The 19114-nt window shown below is 35.6% G+C and overlaps 1 protein-coding gene across 1 annotated transcript in view; it reads left to right on the top strand.

Moving 5' to 3' along the window:
* AASDHPPT (aminoadipate-semialdehyde dehydrogenase-phosphopantetheinyl transferase) overlaps positions 1-19114 on the top strand; it is a 30532-nt gene that overhangs the window by 2233 nt on the left and 9185 nt on the right. The window contains exons 3-4 of the mRNA XM_069468985.1: positions 13512-13633; positions 14269-14430. Of these exons, the coding sequence (XP_069325086.1) occupies positions 13512-13633; positions 14269-14430 (284 nt within the window). The remainder of the gene's footprint in view (positions 1-13511; positions 13634-14268; positions 14431-19114) is intronic.

Raw genomic sequence — 19114 nt, 5'->3', positions numbered from 1 at the left:
CAATACTCAATGGTAATATATCTGAAAAGGATATATTTCCTTCAATATTAACAGACTTCTACATAAATAATAGATTCTCCATTACTGGGGATCCATATAAGACTTTACGTAGAGACAAAGTGAAATGTTAATTTTTTTTTTAACTGTACCTTACCTTGTTTCACTTAAGCATTTCCCACAATTTGTCAGTAAGTTGGTTTGTTTAAAAAAAGAATCCCAATGGTAAAATACGTTTTAGTTCTTAGGAAGAGATAACATGCACAGTTGACCCTTGAACAACATGGGCTTAACTGTGTAGTCTACTTTTATGTGGCATTTTTTTCAGTAAATAAAATTGGCCTTGTGTATCTGCGAGTTTCGCATCTACAACCAAGCGTGGATGGAAAATGCGGTATTTACAGGATGCGAAGATCAAGGATAGGAAGGCCAACTTTTCAGATTTGCTGGTTCCAAAGGACCAACTGCGGGACTTGTGCATGTGCTGGATTTTAGTATCCAAGCGGGGTCCTGGAATGAATCCCCTGCGAATACCAAGGGATGACTATATTTGTGCTATATCTAAATACAGCTGTTTTTCGCACATTTTTATAAGTAAAAATGAAGAGCAAGCACTATTAAAATATCTAAGTTATTTATTATGTTAGACATTGTATTGGTGGCTTTAGAAACCACTAACATTTATAGGGTTGAGTATACCCAGGCAATTTTAATATTTACATACTAAATACAGGTTCTCTTAACTAATCTATACTCATTATCATCACTGACATTTAGTGAGTACTTACTATGTGCCACAGTGTTTAACAAAGTGCTTTGCATATATCCTCTGATTTAATTCTTTCAACCACCCTGTGATGAGTACACTTTTATCAGAAGATAAGTTAACAGGCTAAGAAGAAAGCTGTTTATAAGAGAAACCACATCTTTCTGATTTCATAGTACAACTCTCTAATCTTCCACACTGCCTCCACCATGGGATCTTTGAATATTTGGTTCTCACAATGGAAGACTTACTAAGTTTTATTCCCCACCCCAATTTCTACGTAGATAACTCTTAGTTACATTTCACATTAACCTTACTTTAGGGAAGCTTTGGTGAACCTCCAAACGAAGCTAGGTTCTTTTATTGAAGGCTCTTGTAAAATATACTTTTATTCCAATAATGTATGTCAGTTTATAGTTATTCATCAGGATGATTGTCTTTGTCCTGATACTTGTAAGCTATGTGAGAGCAAGAACCATGTTATCTACATCAGAGTTTGATCACTATCACATCTTTTAGCACCTTGCCTAGTATATAATAGTGCCAATAAATATTTGTCAAATGAATAAACACTGTGCTATAGTATAGGCTTCAGCAGATAGCTGTGAATCTCACCTCACTTTTGCTTTGTCTTTACCTTGCAGTTTCCTACCAGCTCCTCTTTCTCAGACCTGATCATAAACCTCTCCTTTATAACTTTTGAAGTTTGCTTAGAACAAGGCTCCACTGGTGTTTTGGAAACATCGTAACAGGTTCTTGACCTGACTCTGTTGATAAGCTTCAAGGCATTTTTTTTTTTTTTTTTTTTTAACCTCTTGAAATTGTTTGCTACATTTTGTATGACTGTGCGCCTGTGCATTTTTGTGAGAGAGGATCTGGATTCAGTAGGGTCATAAAAGGCTTATTCTAAAAGAACCTCTGCTATAGGGGATTCAGAGTGACCATGGGAATTAGCCTATTTGTTTTTATAGCTTTCTACTGTCCTTACACGAACTTTTTCTAAAGTCAGAAGTTAGTGGAAAGGCCATTAGTTTTTAGAATGCAGTCAGCACAACTGCACGGTAATGATTGGCCCAGTGGGTTGATGTCTGCTTGGAAATGATGCCTGCGAGAAACAGATTTTATTACCAATTGACTTGATGGGCAGTGTTGGCTATGGTCAATACCGCGAAAACAAGTAACTACTAATTGAAGCTTTTAATATATGATGGGAAGATAATTGAGCAAAAATTGAAGATTCAGTTGCCTGTTATGTTTTATTAGAACATTTTTCCCCCCAGCTTTTTTGATTGATCTTATTTGACTAATCATAATTATATGTAGGCCTTTTCGTTTTCTTTGATTGTTTCATTGTCAAAAAGCTATTATGTCCAGTAACATATAAGGGAAGAGATACTTTCCAGTTGTCACTAATATTGTTACCATGCCACTAATTTCTGAAGTATAAATGAACACGGCATGATGTCTTAGTGAGGGTAGGAAGTAGACACTGATTTGCTTCATTGGAGGTTCATTCAAATTGCTCTGCTTACCAGAATACTTGAGGAAATTGAGCAAGAGATGTTGCTAAGAGGATTACTAAATGATGGTAGGCAGAACTTGGGATAGCAGCAAGGGAAGTATATATATATGTAGTATGTTTTGAGCATTGTTATACTAGATGATCTGTCAAGAAGGAGTTGGCTTTTGGGGACATCATTAGAATATTGAAAGAGTCAATTCTGTCACTCCCATCATGTAAGAACTTGAGGCGTCTTTTTCCTTCTTGTTGTATTAGCCATTTCTACTAAGTGCAGCTCATTTCCCTCCCTCTCCCAGTTCCCCCATTGCTGCTGTTGCAGAGCAGGGGAGAACGTACTGATTGATGCATCTAGGAAGCTCTGGGTTTCTTCCTCCTGGGTATATGCTCACTATTAAGGAGATTACTGCAGCCACCACTTTATTTTCTGCTTAATGAAGAAAGTAACAAAGGAAACTTATACAAAAATAACTGGTATATAGTCAATACTCAGTAAATATTTGTTCAGTGAATGTCCAAAGAAGAGGATTTATAAGATATTGGGGACTATGCAGGGCAGTACATTCCTTTTCCTAGGAAAAATGATATTTTCCTGGTCCTCATCATTCATTACCCCCATTGGGAAATTTTGGTTGGTTTTTCCTTTATTTTTAAATTTTTATCTACCATAAAAGGTGTTTGCAGTAATAAGTATAAAGGAAGGATAGTTTTATTAATTGTTCAGTTTTGTTACTGTATTTACAAAATAAGACGATAGGCAAAATACAGTATAAAAATGACTTAAATTTGGGAAAAGACCAAAAATTTTTCCCCTTTTTTTATACTTTCATGTTTATATTTTTTAATAAAGTTTGCTGGATATTAGTTGGCAGGACAAAATTACTCATAAAAATATTTTGGGATACGATACAAATTTTAATTTCAGTAATTTGAAATGACTGTATTATGGAATTGCTTTCTAGAATATCCATTACATAGTAAGTATAAATAAGTACGGTAAGATAAATTAAGTGTTGGTATTATATATAATTAGGAAGGCAACAGAACCTATTTCTTGTTTCTTTCCACCATGCCATCTCTCCTTCACTATTTTAATAGTTTCCTAATTGACTCCTCCTTTTCACTTTTGTCTTTACCCAGTCAGTACATTCTCCATCCGTACAGAGTAGTCTTTTGAAATATTTAGTTTTCTTAAAAGTCTTTAGTTGGTCCTCAGTGCACATAGAATAAAATCCAAGCCCCTTAACATGACCCTATTGTCTTGTTCTCATCTACCTCTTTACTCTCATACCCCTCTACCACTTATCTCTAGCTACTCTCTTTGCTCATTGTTTTTTTTCCACATTGATCTTTTATAACACTGAATGTAGCAAACTGCCTGTTCAAGGTCATTGCAAAAAGAGCTGATCCTTCTGTCTGTCCTCCCCACTCTTCTCTTGACTTCCTGAGACGTCAAGGATGATAAGGAGCCAGAACCTCCTTAGAAAGGACTTTCCTGACCACCTGATCTGCTTTTTCTTCATGGCCCTTCTTATTTGTAGTTATAACTTAATTATTTGATTATTTATTATTCCCTTCGTTAGAAGAGTTCAGAAATCACACTTGTGTCATTTTTGTCACAGTGTTCCCAGTACCTAGCAGAGGGCCTAGCGCATAGTAAATGCTCAATAAATATTTATTGACTGTACAAATGATAGTAAAGAATTTAGGGGACCTCTACATTTAATTCCTTCAGTTTGTTGAAAAATTAAAAAAATAGGTATACAATCACTGTGAAAAACTATATTCATATCAGATTCTAGGTGGAATATAAACTGTTCTCATCAGTGTGTTAGGATTAAAAACAGTTCTTCCTTTGAATATTTTTCCTCACCCATCCATTTTTCTTCCTAGCTTTTGCTCTTCTCCATTTCCATCCCCCACAGGGTCTACTTTCAACTTTGTTGCTGCTGCAAGTCTATTCCACTATCATTTCTATTTAGGCTGATCTTCATTCTTCTAGATCTGTGTTTTGTAGGATATGCTTAGTTAAAGCAATTTTTTTTTTTTTTTTTTTAAAGGTTGGAGATTTAGAGCCTGTAAGTAGCTCTAAAAAAATCACATCACTTTGTACTCTTGAATTCCTTACTGGAAAACCAAGTCTTCACTTTCAATGAGTTTTTCCCCTACCCAGTTATAGATGGGTCTTTTCCATTGTCTATGGAACTAGTATTTATTGAGGAACTCCTGTGAGTATGACATTGTGTTAAATGCCTTAAATGTATTATCTTGGCCGGGCCTGGTGGTTCACGCCTATAATACTAGCACTCTCGGAGGCCGAGGCGGGAAGATCACTCGAGGTCAGGAGTTCGAGACCAGCCTGAGCAAGAGCGGGACCGCATCTCTACTAAAAATAGAAAGAAATTATCTGGACAACTAAAAATATATAGAAAATATTAGCCGGGCATGGTGGCGCATGCCTGTAGTCCCAGCTACTCAGGAGGCTGAGGCAGGAGGATTGCTTGAGCCCAGGAGTTTGAGGTTGCTGTGAGCTAGGCTGACGCCATGGCACTGTAGCCCAGGCGACAGAGCGAAACTCTGTTTAAATAAATAAATAAATAATGTATTATCTTATTTCATCCTCTTAAGCCTAGACTGTTAGTACTGTTGTTATTTTGCATAAAAGTTTAAGATACTTGCCCAAGGTGACTTAGCTAAAAAGTAGAAGCCCATACATTCACAACAGTGTGTATGTACTTAATTGCTACACTCTACAGCAATGGTCCCCAACCTTTTTGGCACCAGGGACCATTTTCATGAAAGACAGTTTTTCCACAGACCGTGGAGGTTTCGGAATGATTCAAGAGCATTACATTTATTGTGCCCTTTATTTCTATTATCATTACATTGTAACATATAATGAAATAATTATACAACTCACCATAGGGTGGGGACCCCTGCTCTAATGGCCTCCCAGTTTATAAAAAACTCTGTGAAACTGTGGTTAAGTTTGCAGTTACAGAACTAATATCTAAGAATGTGCAAAATATAAGATGAGCCTTGCCTTACCCTTTTTTAAAACTTATATTTGGCATTGTAAACAAAAGAGTATGGTATTAGCAAGAAAGAATAGACAACTGGGAGAGGTAAGAGAAAAAGCCCAGTATATATACATATATGTATATAATAATTCAGTGGATAAAAGATTAGTTTATTCATTAAATGGTGCTGGTATTGATATAATTGGTAAGCCATCCAGATGTAAAATGTATTAATACTATAGACACAAAGTCTGGAGGAATTAAAAAGATTTAAGTGTAAAAATATTTATAATTTTAGGACAAACATAGGAGACTATAACCTAAGGTTGCACAGTAAATCTTTTTACCAATTTAATTATTTTTTCAAACAAAACACAGACTTCAGAATTTATCAAGGAATAGATATTTAATGAAATTTTTAAAATTTATATGGCAAAAAATATGACCAAATACAAAAGATGAATAGTAGAATGGGGAAAAATTCTTGTAGCAAATTTGGTCAATAAAGTGTCAATGTCCATAATATAGAACAATTTCAAGCAGTCAATAAGATTTTACCCTAGTGATAGAGTAATGCAAATTAGAGTAACAGGTGCCCATCGGATTTGTAAAAATACTGGAGAAAACATGGTGCTGGTGAGGATGTTGAAAAAGAACAATCATACATAGAAGGAATGTAAGTTGCTGCAAGCTTTTTGGAAAATAATGTTAAAATAGAAAATACATATACTCTTTGATTTAGCAATTCTGTGTATTATATTCTATGCAAAAGATATAAATATACTAGTGGGTATATCTCTGATGATGTTTTCTTGTGAGAACATTGCCTGATAATGTTAATAAAAATGGGTTAAATAAATTATGGTCCACACATTCTATAGAATATTATTAGCTGTAATAAAAGAATGAATTAAGTCTATGTGAACCTGAAGGTACTTAAATATGTATTGTTAATTAAGAAAATCACCCACATTGCAGAAAATATATATAGCAGGATCCTATTTTTTAAAACAAATGCCCCTCAATCCCTTTAAAAACAAGCCAACTATATAAAATAATTTTTTAAAACTTAGAAAGTTAGAGGAGGAAATTTTAAAGGCCAAAGGACTTAGGAGAAACATTTTTCTTTGAGATAAAAGCCTCATTACTAAATTCAAGTCAAAAAATACCACCCTTCCCCCTTGCAAAATTCTTAATCTTTCTTTCTCTTCCAGAAGTCAGTAGTGAGTATAGAATCCATATAGGAAGCTGTAAATAGACTAGTTTGTACAGAAAATCGAGTTGGTGATGTATAGGGCAAACCTGAGTAACATTTCCAGAAAGAAGAGGAAATCATGGGGGTGAAGAGGACTGAACATAGAGATTAGGTTTATGAAAATCTGTATTATTGAAGAAGATGACAGATTAAATGGATAAGAAACAAAAAATGAAATACTTCATACGAAACTGGGGAAGATTTGGGAGTAGACAGATTGAATTTCAGTTTAAAAAAAGAACACAAAGTTCTGGAGATGGATAGTGGTGATGATTGTACAACAGTGTGAATGTACTTAATGCTACTGAACTGTACATTTAAAAATGGGTGAGATTGTGTATATTTTACCACAATAGAGAAGAAATCACATATAGAATAATATTAGAAGTAAATTTTGTTGGGGGTTGAATAGTCCTACCAGTATCCAAATAATAAAATAGTTTATCGTGAAAGAAACTAGAGTCAGTTTAGTCTCAGATTTCTATAATGATAGTAGGACCATAGAATGATGTTTCTAAAATTGTGGTGAGGATATCAAAATCAGCCAGGATGCTCATTAAAAATGTAGATTCCTTGAAACCACCATAGATCTACCGAGCCAGAATTTCTGAGTACAGGCAGGGATTCTATATTTAAACAATTTTTCCAGTTGATTGTTAGGAATATTAATGTTTGGGAAATACTCTATTGGATGTAATTTACAGAGCTAAAAAAAAGAAAAATTGTACTTTTTTTTATGAGTGAAAAAATCAGAAATCCATTAGATCCTTGCTTTACACTATACAACAAAATTAAGAGTTAAGTTTATTACAGTTAATAGAACAGAATAAAATTATTTATTTGGACTTCTGAAAGAAAGATGCCTTTTTAAGCTTAGAAGGTATGAAGAAATGACAGAATCAACAGGTGTGATTTCATATTAAATCATGTTTCACAAACCAGGGAATATATTTGTGACAAATACAACAGGTAAAGGTTAATATTGTTAAGATATAAAATGCTTCTGTAAGTACTGATAGTAGAACCATTTAAGCCTTACCTGATGGATGCAGGAAGGACTTGATAAAATAGTTGATAAAAGAAGATAAAAAAGTTGTTAACACTAACAACTATCACAACCTTAGAGCAAACACTTATTAAGTACTTGATAGTTCCAGGCACTTTACATGTTAATTCTTAATCCACCCAACTTTTTGACCCTATTTTACAGTTTAAGAAGCAGCCATAAAGATTAAATAGCATACAGATTGAGTATCCCTAATCGGAAATCTGAAATGCTTCAGTGAGCATTTTATTTGAGCATCATTTTGGTGCCCAAAAAGTTGCAGATCTTATAGCATTTTGGATTTTGGAATTCGGATTTCTGGATTAGGGATACTTAACCTGTAGCTAAAGAAGTGATGGAGCCAGCATTTGAACATTTGACTCCAGGGACATAGCAGTAAGGCTCATAAGAAAGTGTGCGTGCATCCTACAGAAAAATTTAAATTGTATGCATGTGTGTATGAGTTTCCATAGTCTGCCTAAGAAAGTACCACAAACATGGTTTCTTAACAGAAATTTATTTTCTTGAGTTCTGGAAGGTTGGAAAGCAATCAGGGCGTCAGCTGGGCCTTGCTCCCTCCGAATACTCCAGGAAAGAATCTTTTCTTACCTCTTCCTAGTTACTGCTGGTACCTGGCAATCCATGCCTTGTGTTGGGAGTTAGCTACTCTCAGCAAAACAGGCACCAAGGCAGGATCATCACAAGGGATTTGGAAATAATAGGAAATAAAGAAATCATAGTAGACAGAGAAGTGATTGAGACAGAGACAAAGTGCATTTTAAATGATGGGGGAGTTAAGGGGCCCCCAGCATTCCTGTGAGCTGTGAGGCCATGAGTGAAGTCCTGCATCAGTATTTATTGTTACAACAAATAGTTGTCTTTTGTTAGAGAATTTTTTGAGGTTTTGAGGGGGAACCTTACCTAATTCTGTCTACGAGAATAGACAGTTACAAAATTTTTCTAAGATAAGCTTCTTAAGCCCTAAGTTAGAAACAGACCTACACATTAAAATGTGTAAAATGAGAACACTGAGTCTGTGTACTACTGTAATCTATTTCTCCTAAACACAGAGACATGCATGTAGTCAGGAGTGAAGCAGGAATAGCCTTGAAGTCTAGGATAGTTCCAGCTGCACATTATCTGCTGGGCAGGCATTTTAATCAGGTTCTCTGCCAAGGAGCCAAACTGAGCTTCTGCCTTGCAAAAAAGCTCAAGGCGATGGCTGGCAGCAAAGAAGAAATGTTGCTTTACAAACATCCTCTGACAATGCCCCTCTTGTTGGAAGCAGCTTCTATTCTGTGAACTAACATGTCCACGATTCCTTCAAGGCAAAGCCCTGCAAAACCCCTGAAACTTTTCAAGTCTCTTAGCCTGTTTCCCAACAGGCTTGTAGTTGTATCAGTCCAATTTTTGCCTCGACCTTCACATGACCTTCTTTCCTGTCTCCTCTCTATGTCTCTGTCTCCTTCCAAGGAAGGACACCAGTCACTGGATTCAAGACTCACCCTAATCAAGTATGACTTCATCTTAACTTGATTATATCTACGAAGACTATTTCTAAATATAGTTACTTTCTGAGTTTCTTAGGGGACATGAATTTTGGGAGACACTCTTCAACCCAGAATAGTCCATCCTCTGCACCTCCCTCCCCCATTTATATCCATCCAACATACAAAATAAATTCACTCCATCCCAGCATCTCCAAGTCTTAACCCATTCCAGCATTAACTCTAAATCTCATCCAAGTCTTAATCAACTCATAAAGTTGCAAATCTCATCATCTGAATCATCTAAATCATGTGTGAATGAGACGGGTATGATCCATCTTTCAGCAAAATTGCTCTCCATCTGTAGATCTGTGACACCAGAACACAAGTCATCTTCTAAAATACAGTGGTGGGAGAGGCATAGAATAGACATTCCCATCCTTAAAGGGAGAAGTTGGAGTAAAAAGGAGATCATGTGGTTCCCAGACAAGTTCAAAACCCAGCAGGGCAAATTCTGATAGGTTTCAAAGTCTAAGATTGCATGAATCTGTCCTCTGACCCCTGGGGCCCCACCCTCTTGTACCTCTTGCTTGCTCTCTGGAGTTCTTCCTTAAGGGATAACATTCACAGCCCAGTAGTTCCAGCTCTGTCAGCCTCTTTCTTGCTTCTGTGTGTGTCAATACCTATACATGTTGATACATGTACATTTTTTCTTCTTTTTTTTGCTCAGTCATAAAACAGCTGGTTTTGTAATTTTTTTTTTTTTTTTTTGAGACATTGTCTTACTATTATTGCCTGGCAATAATAATGCCTGGCATCATAGCTCACCTCAACCTCCAACTCCTGGGCTCAAGTGATCCTCCTGCCTCAGCCTCCTGAGTGGCTGTTACTAGCTGGGACTATAGGTGTGTGCCACTGCATATGCCCAGCTGATTTTTCTTTTTTTCTTTTTTCTTTGTAGAGACGGGGGTCTTGCTGTGTTGCTCAGGCTGGTCTCGAACTCCTGGCCTCAAGCAATCCTCCCTCCTTGGCGTCCCAAAGTGGTAGGATTACAGGTGTGAGCCACCATGCCAGGCCTGATACCTACAAGATTTAAATAAATACATATAAGAGTAACTGAAGCTTAGGACTGCCTTTGGAGATCCTTTGTCAGTAACATATACGAGGCTTTGTGCATGTAGTCTGTGAAACCTATATTGGTAGCTTAGACATTTTTGTTTAATTCTAGGGTTGTATCTAAATAAATTCCTGGACAAATGAGATAAGTTAAGCATTACTTTGTACATATTAGCTCAAACTTTAGAAAACTGTCACATCCCATAGCAGCAAGACTTAGAAAATGAAACTCTTAGAACTAATAGTAGCTAAGGGTATTGGATCTGAATGATTTTTGTTGTAAGTTACTGCTGTGTTTAAAATAAACTTTTTAGTTTCTGTGTGGTCTTGATTAATCATTGCAAAACACAGTATCTAACATTGCTTTCCCTACAGATTAAGTTATAAGGTGGAGGATCAGGCTTTTCTAAACTTGACTGGTGGTTTTATATGTTTTTTAGACATCTTTTATGTATATAATATATATGCATATATACATATGTATACATATACATATATGTATATAATATATATGCACACACTTCTTAAATGTTCAATAGGATAATTAAATAGAAGAGTATAACAGACATGAATATGTGATGGTATTATTAGGATTTGACAGTGTATGTGTCCAATAATCGTGCTACCTTCAGATAGTTTGAGGGACAGATTTACTGTTCTGCTGATATTTCCTGCTGATTTCTCTTCATTCCAATTTCCTAGGTGAGCTGTATACTTAACAGAATTGTACCCACAGTGTATTTCCACTATAATGCCACAGTGTGGCACTGTTGTGCTCTGGCTGCATTATTTACAAAATCACCTTTTCCTGTTGCTGTCAAATTTTCTATTTTGTGGACCAGATAAGATGCTCTCAAAAGTATATGAAAATGTACTCATATTGGATACTTTCTTAGCTGTACATAATGAGTTATGTGATTGCTTTCTAGTGATTGTGCTAGACTGATTGCCTTTTATGTTAATCAGTTTTTTATTAGCATGCATATTTAAAAAGTTTTCCCTTGATTGCACCATCATATTTAGTTAAAAATCAGAGGGCTTCTTGGGGGCTATGAAATTAAAGATAAAAGAGACAAACAAAAATATACTCTAGGTGACAACAGGTGTATCTTTTTAAATTTAGGTTTTTTGGCTATTATCCTATTAAAAATATAGTTCTACTCAAAATATATAATGCTGTCTTCCAAACCCAAGATAACTATTCTTCCCATGGTCATCACGTTACTCCCTGTTTGTGCCAGAATCCATTCAAGAGGAAACAGTTTGTGATTCATGTAGGTATAGTGCCCTCAGTATTTAAAATCTCCAGATTTACTTTAGTCACTTTTGGAAGTTCTGTTTTTACTTTCTTAAGGTGTTCTTTAGGATGTTATTTGTCAAGCCAGTATGTACTAGTCATGCATTTTTCATTAAGAGCTTCTAGTTAGTCTCAGTCAGGTGCTGAGGAACAGGCACCAGACTGTCAAAGGGGCCCATGGCCCAAAAAGGGTAAGAATCCCTTGCCATAGGACTCTGAAGATCTCACTTGTATATTTCAATGCTTGAAAGTAAAGGAGTACCTTTGTCTTGATCCAAAGTACCATGTATCATTGTAGGATCATCAGAAAGATTTCCTGGCTAAACAAGAGGAGACTATTTTGACTCCTTTGAAGGGTGGGCGTGTATAATGGGAGAATTGTAAATATTAATAGTTTTGTGAGAAAACTGACTTTTAATGTTTTCTGCCCTTGAGATAACTATGGGAAAGGTATGTAGTTACTGTTGGAGAAACTGTAAATTTCCTATGAAGATAAGAACCGTGGTTTATTTTGCTCATCATGATAATCTTAATATGTAGCACTTGGGTGTTTTTAGTGACTGATTGTCAAATTCCCATGGAGTGAGTTAGTGATTAAATGCCAGTAAAGCATTAAGTAGGGGGATTTGACATCTTTTTTCCAGACATATTTCTCTCCATAAGAAACACCCATAGAGAGTTGTGGTGTCAACCATCAGTTTAAGAGTTATATATTCAACCGGTTGGGAATGCCAGATTTTGGAGTTAAGTATTTTAGAAATGGGAGTTGGAGTAAACAAGCCATGTTAACAGAATCTGCAAAGGGACTATCCTCAAAAGGTTTTTTGGAAAATAATGCAATCACAAACTAAGGATAAAGGGCAGTAAGACATTTAAGAAGTAACTTACCAAATAATAGTTAACACTCATTTATTCATCCAGTAAATGTTTGTGCCTCACCTACCTTGGGCCAGGCCCTCTGATAGGCCCACTAGGCTGTTAAGTTTATGAGGGTAAGAACAATAACCAGTTTGTTTTTCACTGTTAGTTCAATGCATATTTGTGTAATGTTTGTACATATCCTGTATATTTGTAGAATAAATGAATGATGATGGAAAGTTCTTGCCTAGTGGTAAAGACAAACATAATGGTAATATTTTGGGAAAATACAATGAGAGATCTACCATGTTTTTATTTTGTATCTTAGTCCAGTCCTTAGTTCTGAGAGTCACATCCTTTGAGTTGTATCTTTTATTATTTATTTTTAGAATGCTGTATAATATTTTGTTGGAATAGTGGAATAGCTCCACTATCTGTGGAATAGTGGAGCTAAAGATCTGATTTTTTAAAATGAGCTTATTTCACAGTAACAGCCACAAGAAATAGAAATTAAAATGTTTTTATTTTGGAGAACTAACTTGAAAACATGTTGAAAAACAGTTATTTTGAAGGAACTAAGTATATATTAGTTTTCCAGTCACAACAAAAACTTAAGAGTAAAAAAACAATTCCCAGAAAATTACAATAAAAGAATTATTCCTCTTTTTCCCCCTGTGATATAATAAAATAAAATTCTGAACCCTAGAGTAGTATTTTAGGTTCTATTTTAGGGGTGTTTGTTCTGGATTTCTGATAAATATTCTGTCATATAAGAAATTTCCTTTTAGTTGTTTAGAATTTATAACAGATTTGGCTGCTACATTTTATCAAAATTTTTTTGGACATCTACTGATCCAGCTATCGTTTTTCTGCTTAATTATTTAATAATTCACAGAATTTCACTGATTTGTGTTAGACTACTCTTCTGTTTCTGGCTTAACGCCTGCTTGTGGTGCGTTATTCTTTTAATTCCAAACTCTCTTTTATTTGCTGATACTTTGTTTAGGATTGTTGTCAGTGTATTCAAAAGTAAGGGTGACCTATAGCTTTCTTTTCTGTGTTGTCCTTGACAGTTTTGGCAATAGAGCGGCTTTTTTTTTTTTTTTGTAATGCAACAGCTGTTTTTAATTCTGTATTTCCTTAATTGACAGGTCGTGGTTCAATCTCAGAATTCTTTCATATTATGAAAAGAAAGTTCACCAACAAAGAATGGGAAACAATCAGAAGCTTTAACGATGAATGGACTCAGTTGGATATGTTTTATAGGAATTGGGTATAATTCCTTTCTAACTTTGAAAATAAAAGTCTGTATTGATTCCATTATCTTAAAATAGGAGTAAAAGACCTTTGGTTACCTGCGAGTTCATATAGTACTTGAAGTAAATGAGTCATTGCTTGAGAACTTTTTGATTTTTTTATGTATACAGTAGTACATTATAATGACATTTATTTTAAGAAAATTTAACCTATGTTTTATGCTCAATTGGAGACTGTTCTTAAAGCTAAAAAAAATATTTTATTTATCATTTATAAATGTTTACTGTCTTCAAGAAACTAATATATGAGGCCGTATATAACAAACACTTATATAATATTTACTACATGCCAGAAGACATTACTTCAAGCTCTTCATAAATTCATTAATTTAATTCACATAACAACCTTATAAGGAAGGTACTGTTATTATCATCGCAGGTTTCACATGAGGAAATAGTGGCACAGAGAGCTTACATGATTGGCCTTAAGGCCACATGGATGGCTTGTCTCCATGCTACTATAAGGGTAAAAAAAATAGCTTGTAGCCGTAATATAGTATAGAGTTAAAAAATTCATGTGTATTGGCCCTGTAGATTTTATGAAAAGTTTTATCTACTGAATTCTAAAAGAAAACGTCTCTCTGTGACTTAGGCACTGAAAGAAAGCTTCATAAAAGCCATTGGTGTTGGACTAGGATTTGAATTGCAACGGCTTGAATTTGATATATCTCCATTAAACTTGGATATAGGCCAAGTTTATAGAGAAACACGATTGTTCTTGGATGGGGAGGAAGAAAAAGAATGGGCATTTGAGGTAAGAAATTTATTAGAATTGTTATAACTAAGAATTTTCATATTTTGTGCATGTATGTGTGATTAATTTGGGGAGGCTTGGTCATTGCAGTTAGACACAATTGGAATCCACTCTTGGTGTTCTGAAAATAAAGTCAGAAATACTATGAGAGCATATAACATTTAAGCTGATACTTGAAAGGTGAGTTGTGATGAGTTAAGTAGAATGGGAAAGGAAAAGAAGGCCCTGAAATAGAGCTTTATTTATATGAATAGCCAAGGGGAAGCCACTTTGGCTGGACCATAAGAAGGGGATTTGAGAGAGATTCCTCATTAGGCTAATAGATCAATGGGACATTATTGGTCCAGTTAAAGATTTTGATTTCTTTCTGTATTTTGTTTCTTTCACTAACAATTTTCAGTTGCTAGTGAGAGAAACCTAACACAAACTCATTTAAGCCAAACAGACAGTATTAGAGGATACTAGGGTAATTTAGTAACTGGGCCTCAGAATTAGGGACTAGAATACTCAGAGCTCTTTTTATCTCTTTCTTTTGCCTTTCTGTGTGTCTTGGCTTTAGTTTTCTCCCACCTTTGTTTCTCATCTACACACAAAATTTCTCAGCTTCTCTTGTCTACATGACAGGACACATGGCTGCCTACCACTCTTGCATGTAATAGTTTATAGTTGAAAAAACCCAAGGAAACTGGTGAACTGCCTTTCTTTTCCAAGCCCAAAAACCCTAGAGAAGGGACTCCGTGGCCTAACTTAAGCCAGGTATTAATATTTGTCTTCAGACCTATCACTGTAGCCAAGGAAGTAGCCTATTGTCATTGGTCCTGCCTGTGTCAGGTGTTAAGAACACAGCAAATGGGCTGTATTTTAATATGAATATTCCTATTGTAATCAGCTGAATGGTGTGCAGAGAAGGTCAGCTTTCAGAATAAAGAGTGAGTTGTGAGTGGATAAAATAGGAGGTGTTCACTGATTTTTCTCAAGAGAATTTAACAGATGTAAAGTAGAGAGTGACAAAATCAGATTCATATTTTAAGAATATCAAGTCCTGTTTACAGTGGTATGTGGAGGTAAAGGAATTGAGGTATCAAAGATGTTATTACCAGTTCTATGACTTAAAAGCCCATCTATTGAGATCCAAAATACTAGAAAACAAATGCGATGTTAAGTTGGAGATGCCGTGGAAACACCCAAGTGAAGATGTGGAGTAGGCGAATAGAATGAAGGACTGAGCTAGAGAAAGAAAAATTATAATCATTAATATACTGATGATAGTTGAAACTATGGGATTTGAAGTTGAAGCTGTTAGATTACCTAAGGAACAGCTATAAATTGAATCTATGAAGAGAAGCTCAAGTTAAAGCCATGAGATTACCTAAGTTAGAAGAGAGAAAAGCCTCGAACAGAGTGCTGAATATAGGGACAGTCCCAAGCTTATGATGGCTTGAGTTAATGATTTTCAACTTTAAGATGGAGAGAAAGTGACATGCATTCGTTAGAAATCGTACTTTGCGTAGCCATACAACCATTCTGTGTTTCAGTACAGTATTTGATAAATAATGTGTGAGGTACTCAATGCTTTATTATAAAATAGGCTTTATGTTAGATGGTTTTGCCCATTGTAGGCTGACTTAAGTATTCTGAGCATGTTTAAGGTAGGCAGGGCTAAGCTATGATGTTTGATAGGTTAGGTATATTAAGTGCATTTTGACTTAATGATATTTTCAACTTACGGTGGGTTTATTGGGGCATAACCCCGTCGCAAGTTGAGGAACATCTGTACTAATGTTTAAATGAGGAGTGCGGAAGAGACTGATAAAGAATGACCAAAACGGTAAGACATAAAATAAGAGAGCAGTGTTAGGGGATCCAAGGGCAGAAAGTATTTTGAGAAAGAGAACTTTGTCAAAAACTGCTAGGATACCAAGAAAGGTAGGGATTCTGTCAATTAAAGAGTAGATCTTACTTAAGATCCTAAAAGATAATATAATTTTTAAAATTATAACAAAATTATTAATGAATGTTTTCATACTTAAATGGGCCTCAGCCTTATGAAAATTCGCTCATGTGGAATCCTTTATTCTCAGTGATGCCAGATAGAAAGTTTTTACTGTATATTTTAACATTTACTTTTAGCTCTTGCGTTTAGTAGAAAGTAAATTACATGTTCCTTACATCATTATTTATAACTGGAAACAAATCAGAAACACCTAATGAGAAAACTGTAAAATAAGCTATGGTTAGCCTTTTACTACAGCCTTAATTATGATGCTTAATAATTTGTATTGACATGGAAAAAGCACTTATGTACATTGTTATGGGCATGATCCTTATATTCTGATGTTCAGTACAAAAAATTCTTTGTAGCTGCAAAACAAACCAATTTGTATATACACAAAAAGACTGTTTGGAAGCACTTACTGGTGTGTGATAGGCAGAAGTGGAAGGTAGTTATGTTTTTGAGTTAGAGGAAGGTTAGAATCTTAATACCTACTTTTTGACTTTAGCAAGTATTACTTTTCTGCACTTTTTTTTTAAACACATCTGGCTGTTATGTGAACTAATTGAAATTTTAGGATTAAATATAATTAATTTAGGGTGAATTTGACCTAGCTTGTTCTAATGATTTACTTCTAGGTAAATTTCATGTAATGTTTTTTCTCACAATAAGTACTATTGGTATTCTTGACAAGTCATTAGGGGTAAAGATTTCATTTTTATGAAATATATCGCATATTTTATTCATGTTTTTTCAGGCTAACCCAATAAAAGTTTAATTTTATGTTTAAAAGTTGAATTAGCATTAGATGGAAATTTTTCTGTTTTTTCGGGTTTTTGCAGTTTGGTTTTTTTTTTTTTTTTTTTTTGAGACACGGTCTCCCTCTTGTTTGCCAGGCTAGAGTGTAGTGGCAGGATCATAGCTCACTACAGCCTTGAACTCAGGAAGCTGAAATGGGCTCTAGCAATCCTCCTTCCTCAGCCTCCTAAGTAGCTAGACCTACAGGCATGTATCATCATGCCCAGCTAAATTTTCTTATTTTTTTGTAGAGATAGGTGCTTACTATGTTGCCCAGGCTGGTCTCAAACTCCTGGCCTGGAGATCTTCCTGCCTCAGCCTCCCAAAGTGCTAGGAGAGCCATCGTGCCCAGGTGTTTTCCAGGTTTAATTCAAATTATTTGAGGTCTATTAGGAAGCCAACAACCATTATGTAAAAAACCATTTACATTGTGTTCTTTAAAGGGTGTAATACAGATTTTCTTTTTGAAGGTAAATATAGAAGATGTTAAGTAGAATTTCTTCTTTTCACATAGAAATGCTGGGCATATCCATATAGTACTTACTAGAGTAGCAAAACTGCTTCAGTGACCACCACTCAAGCCAGCCTGTATATAATAAGAGAAGTGTATTTATGTGAGAATAGGACAGGCGGTCTTGCTAAGATAACACACTAATAGACCCATCTCTCTTACCTCTAAAGACAAATAAAAAGTATTAAGAGAGTTTACAGGAAAACTTGCCTTATGTTCCCCCGAGTTGAGAGGCATGTGTGAAGATAGACACTTCTCAACTAAAGGAATTGGAAAGCAGGATCCTGGCTAGAGTAGTGGTAGTATGCAGGACGAGGAGTGTAGAGTCAGCAGCTGGGCCAGCTGTGCTTTACCTTTTTGGACAAGAAAGATGTCTGAGTTCCTGTGGACCAAAGAGATGCTGTGGAACATGGTAGCTAACTGAGCTTGAAGTGTCTTAAAAGGACCCCAGCTAAGAGGAACACCAAAAGAAAGGCATATTAGTTACTGAGGGCAGGGAATACAAGAGCCATTAAATGCACTACTATCTCCAGGAATGGTACAGGGCTGAAGAACTGGGAGTGGTTCTCTGAAAATGCCACAGATATATTTCACCCCGCCATGGGATGAGCCAGCATTTAGACACCTGATATGAACCCCAAAACTGGATTACAACAGCGCTAGTCATTACTTTGCCCCTTTCCTTCAATCTCCTTCCTTTCTCTCTGCCACCTACCTTAAAGAAATCATAGTGGAAGAGAAAGAATAGAAGAGCAAGAGGAGGCCAAGGAGTAGAATGTGCATTTGTTGTAGGATTGAAATGGGATTGTTATAGCTGAAAGTGACTAAATGGAAAGTGACTGGTTTTTTGTTTTGTTTTATTTTTTCCTTTTTGCCTATGACCTTGCCCAGGAGCTGGGAAAGAAGTTCCATCTGGGCGTATTTGAAGACAGCCATGGAAGAATAAGTTCTTTACTCAGTATACCATATTGTTTTGCCCATTCAGTGTATAAATTATGAAAATACATTGTGTCTGAGTGAGGATAGAAGGGGATGAGGAAAGGGAGGATGGAACCGTATCTGCTCCAGAAACAGAGTTGAGACTGTGTATAACATTCTGAATTCCAGGTCTGGATCTGGGAAGGAGTATGTACTGGCCCCTCAGCAAATGGTGCAGAGGCTAAGGATATTGTCCTCATTCATGTAAAACTAAAGGACAGTGTCCACATAGGATGTGTGGTAAAGTCTGCATCCCAAGAGAAAAAGGAGTATTTATTTCCTTGAAGAGTCAAAGGAATATGAAAGTGAAAATTATTAAGAAGATGGAAATTTTAAAAAATGTTTGGTGTCTTTGATGACATGCAATAAGAATCTGTGAAATGGAAGCTAAGAGCCTTAACAAG

Source organism: Eulemur rufifrons, chromosome 6 (genome assembly GCF_041146395.1).
Source record: "Eulemur rufifrons isolate Redbay chromosome 6, OSU_ERuf_1, whole genome shotgun sequence".
Taxonomy (NCBI): domain Eukaryota; kingdom Metazoa; phylum Chordata; class Mammalia; order Primates; family Lemuridae; genus Eulemur; species Eulemur rufifrons.
This window is presented reverse-complemented; position numbering and strand designations above follow the sequence as displayed.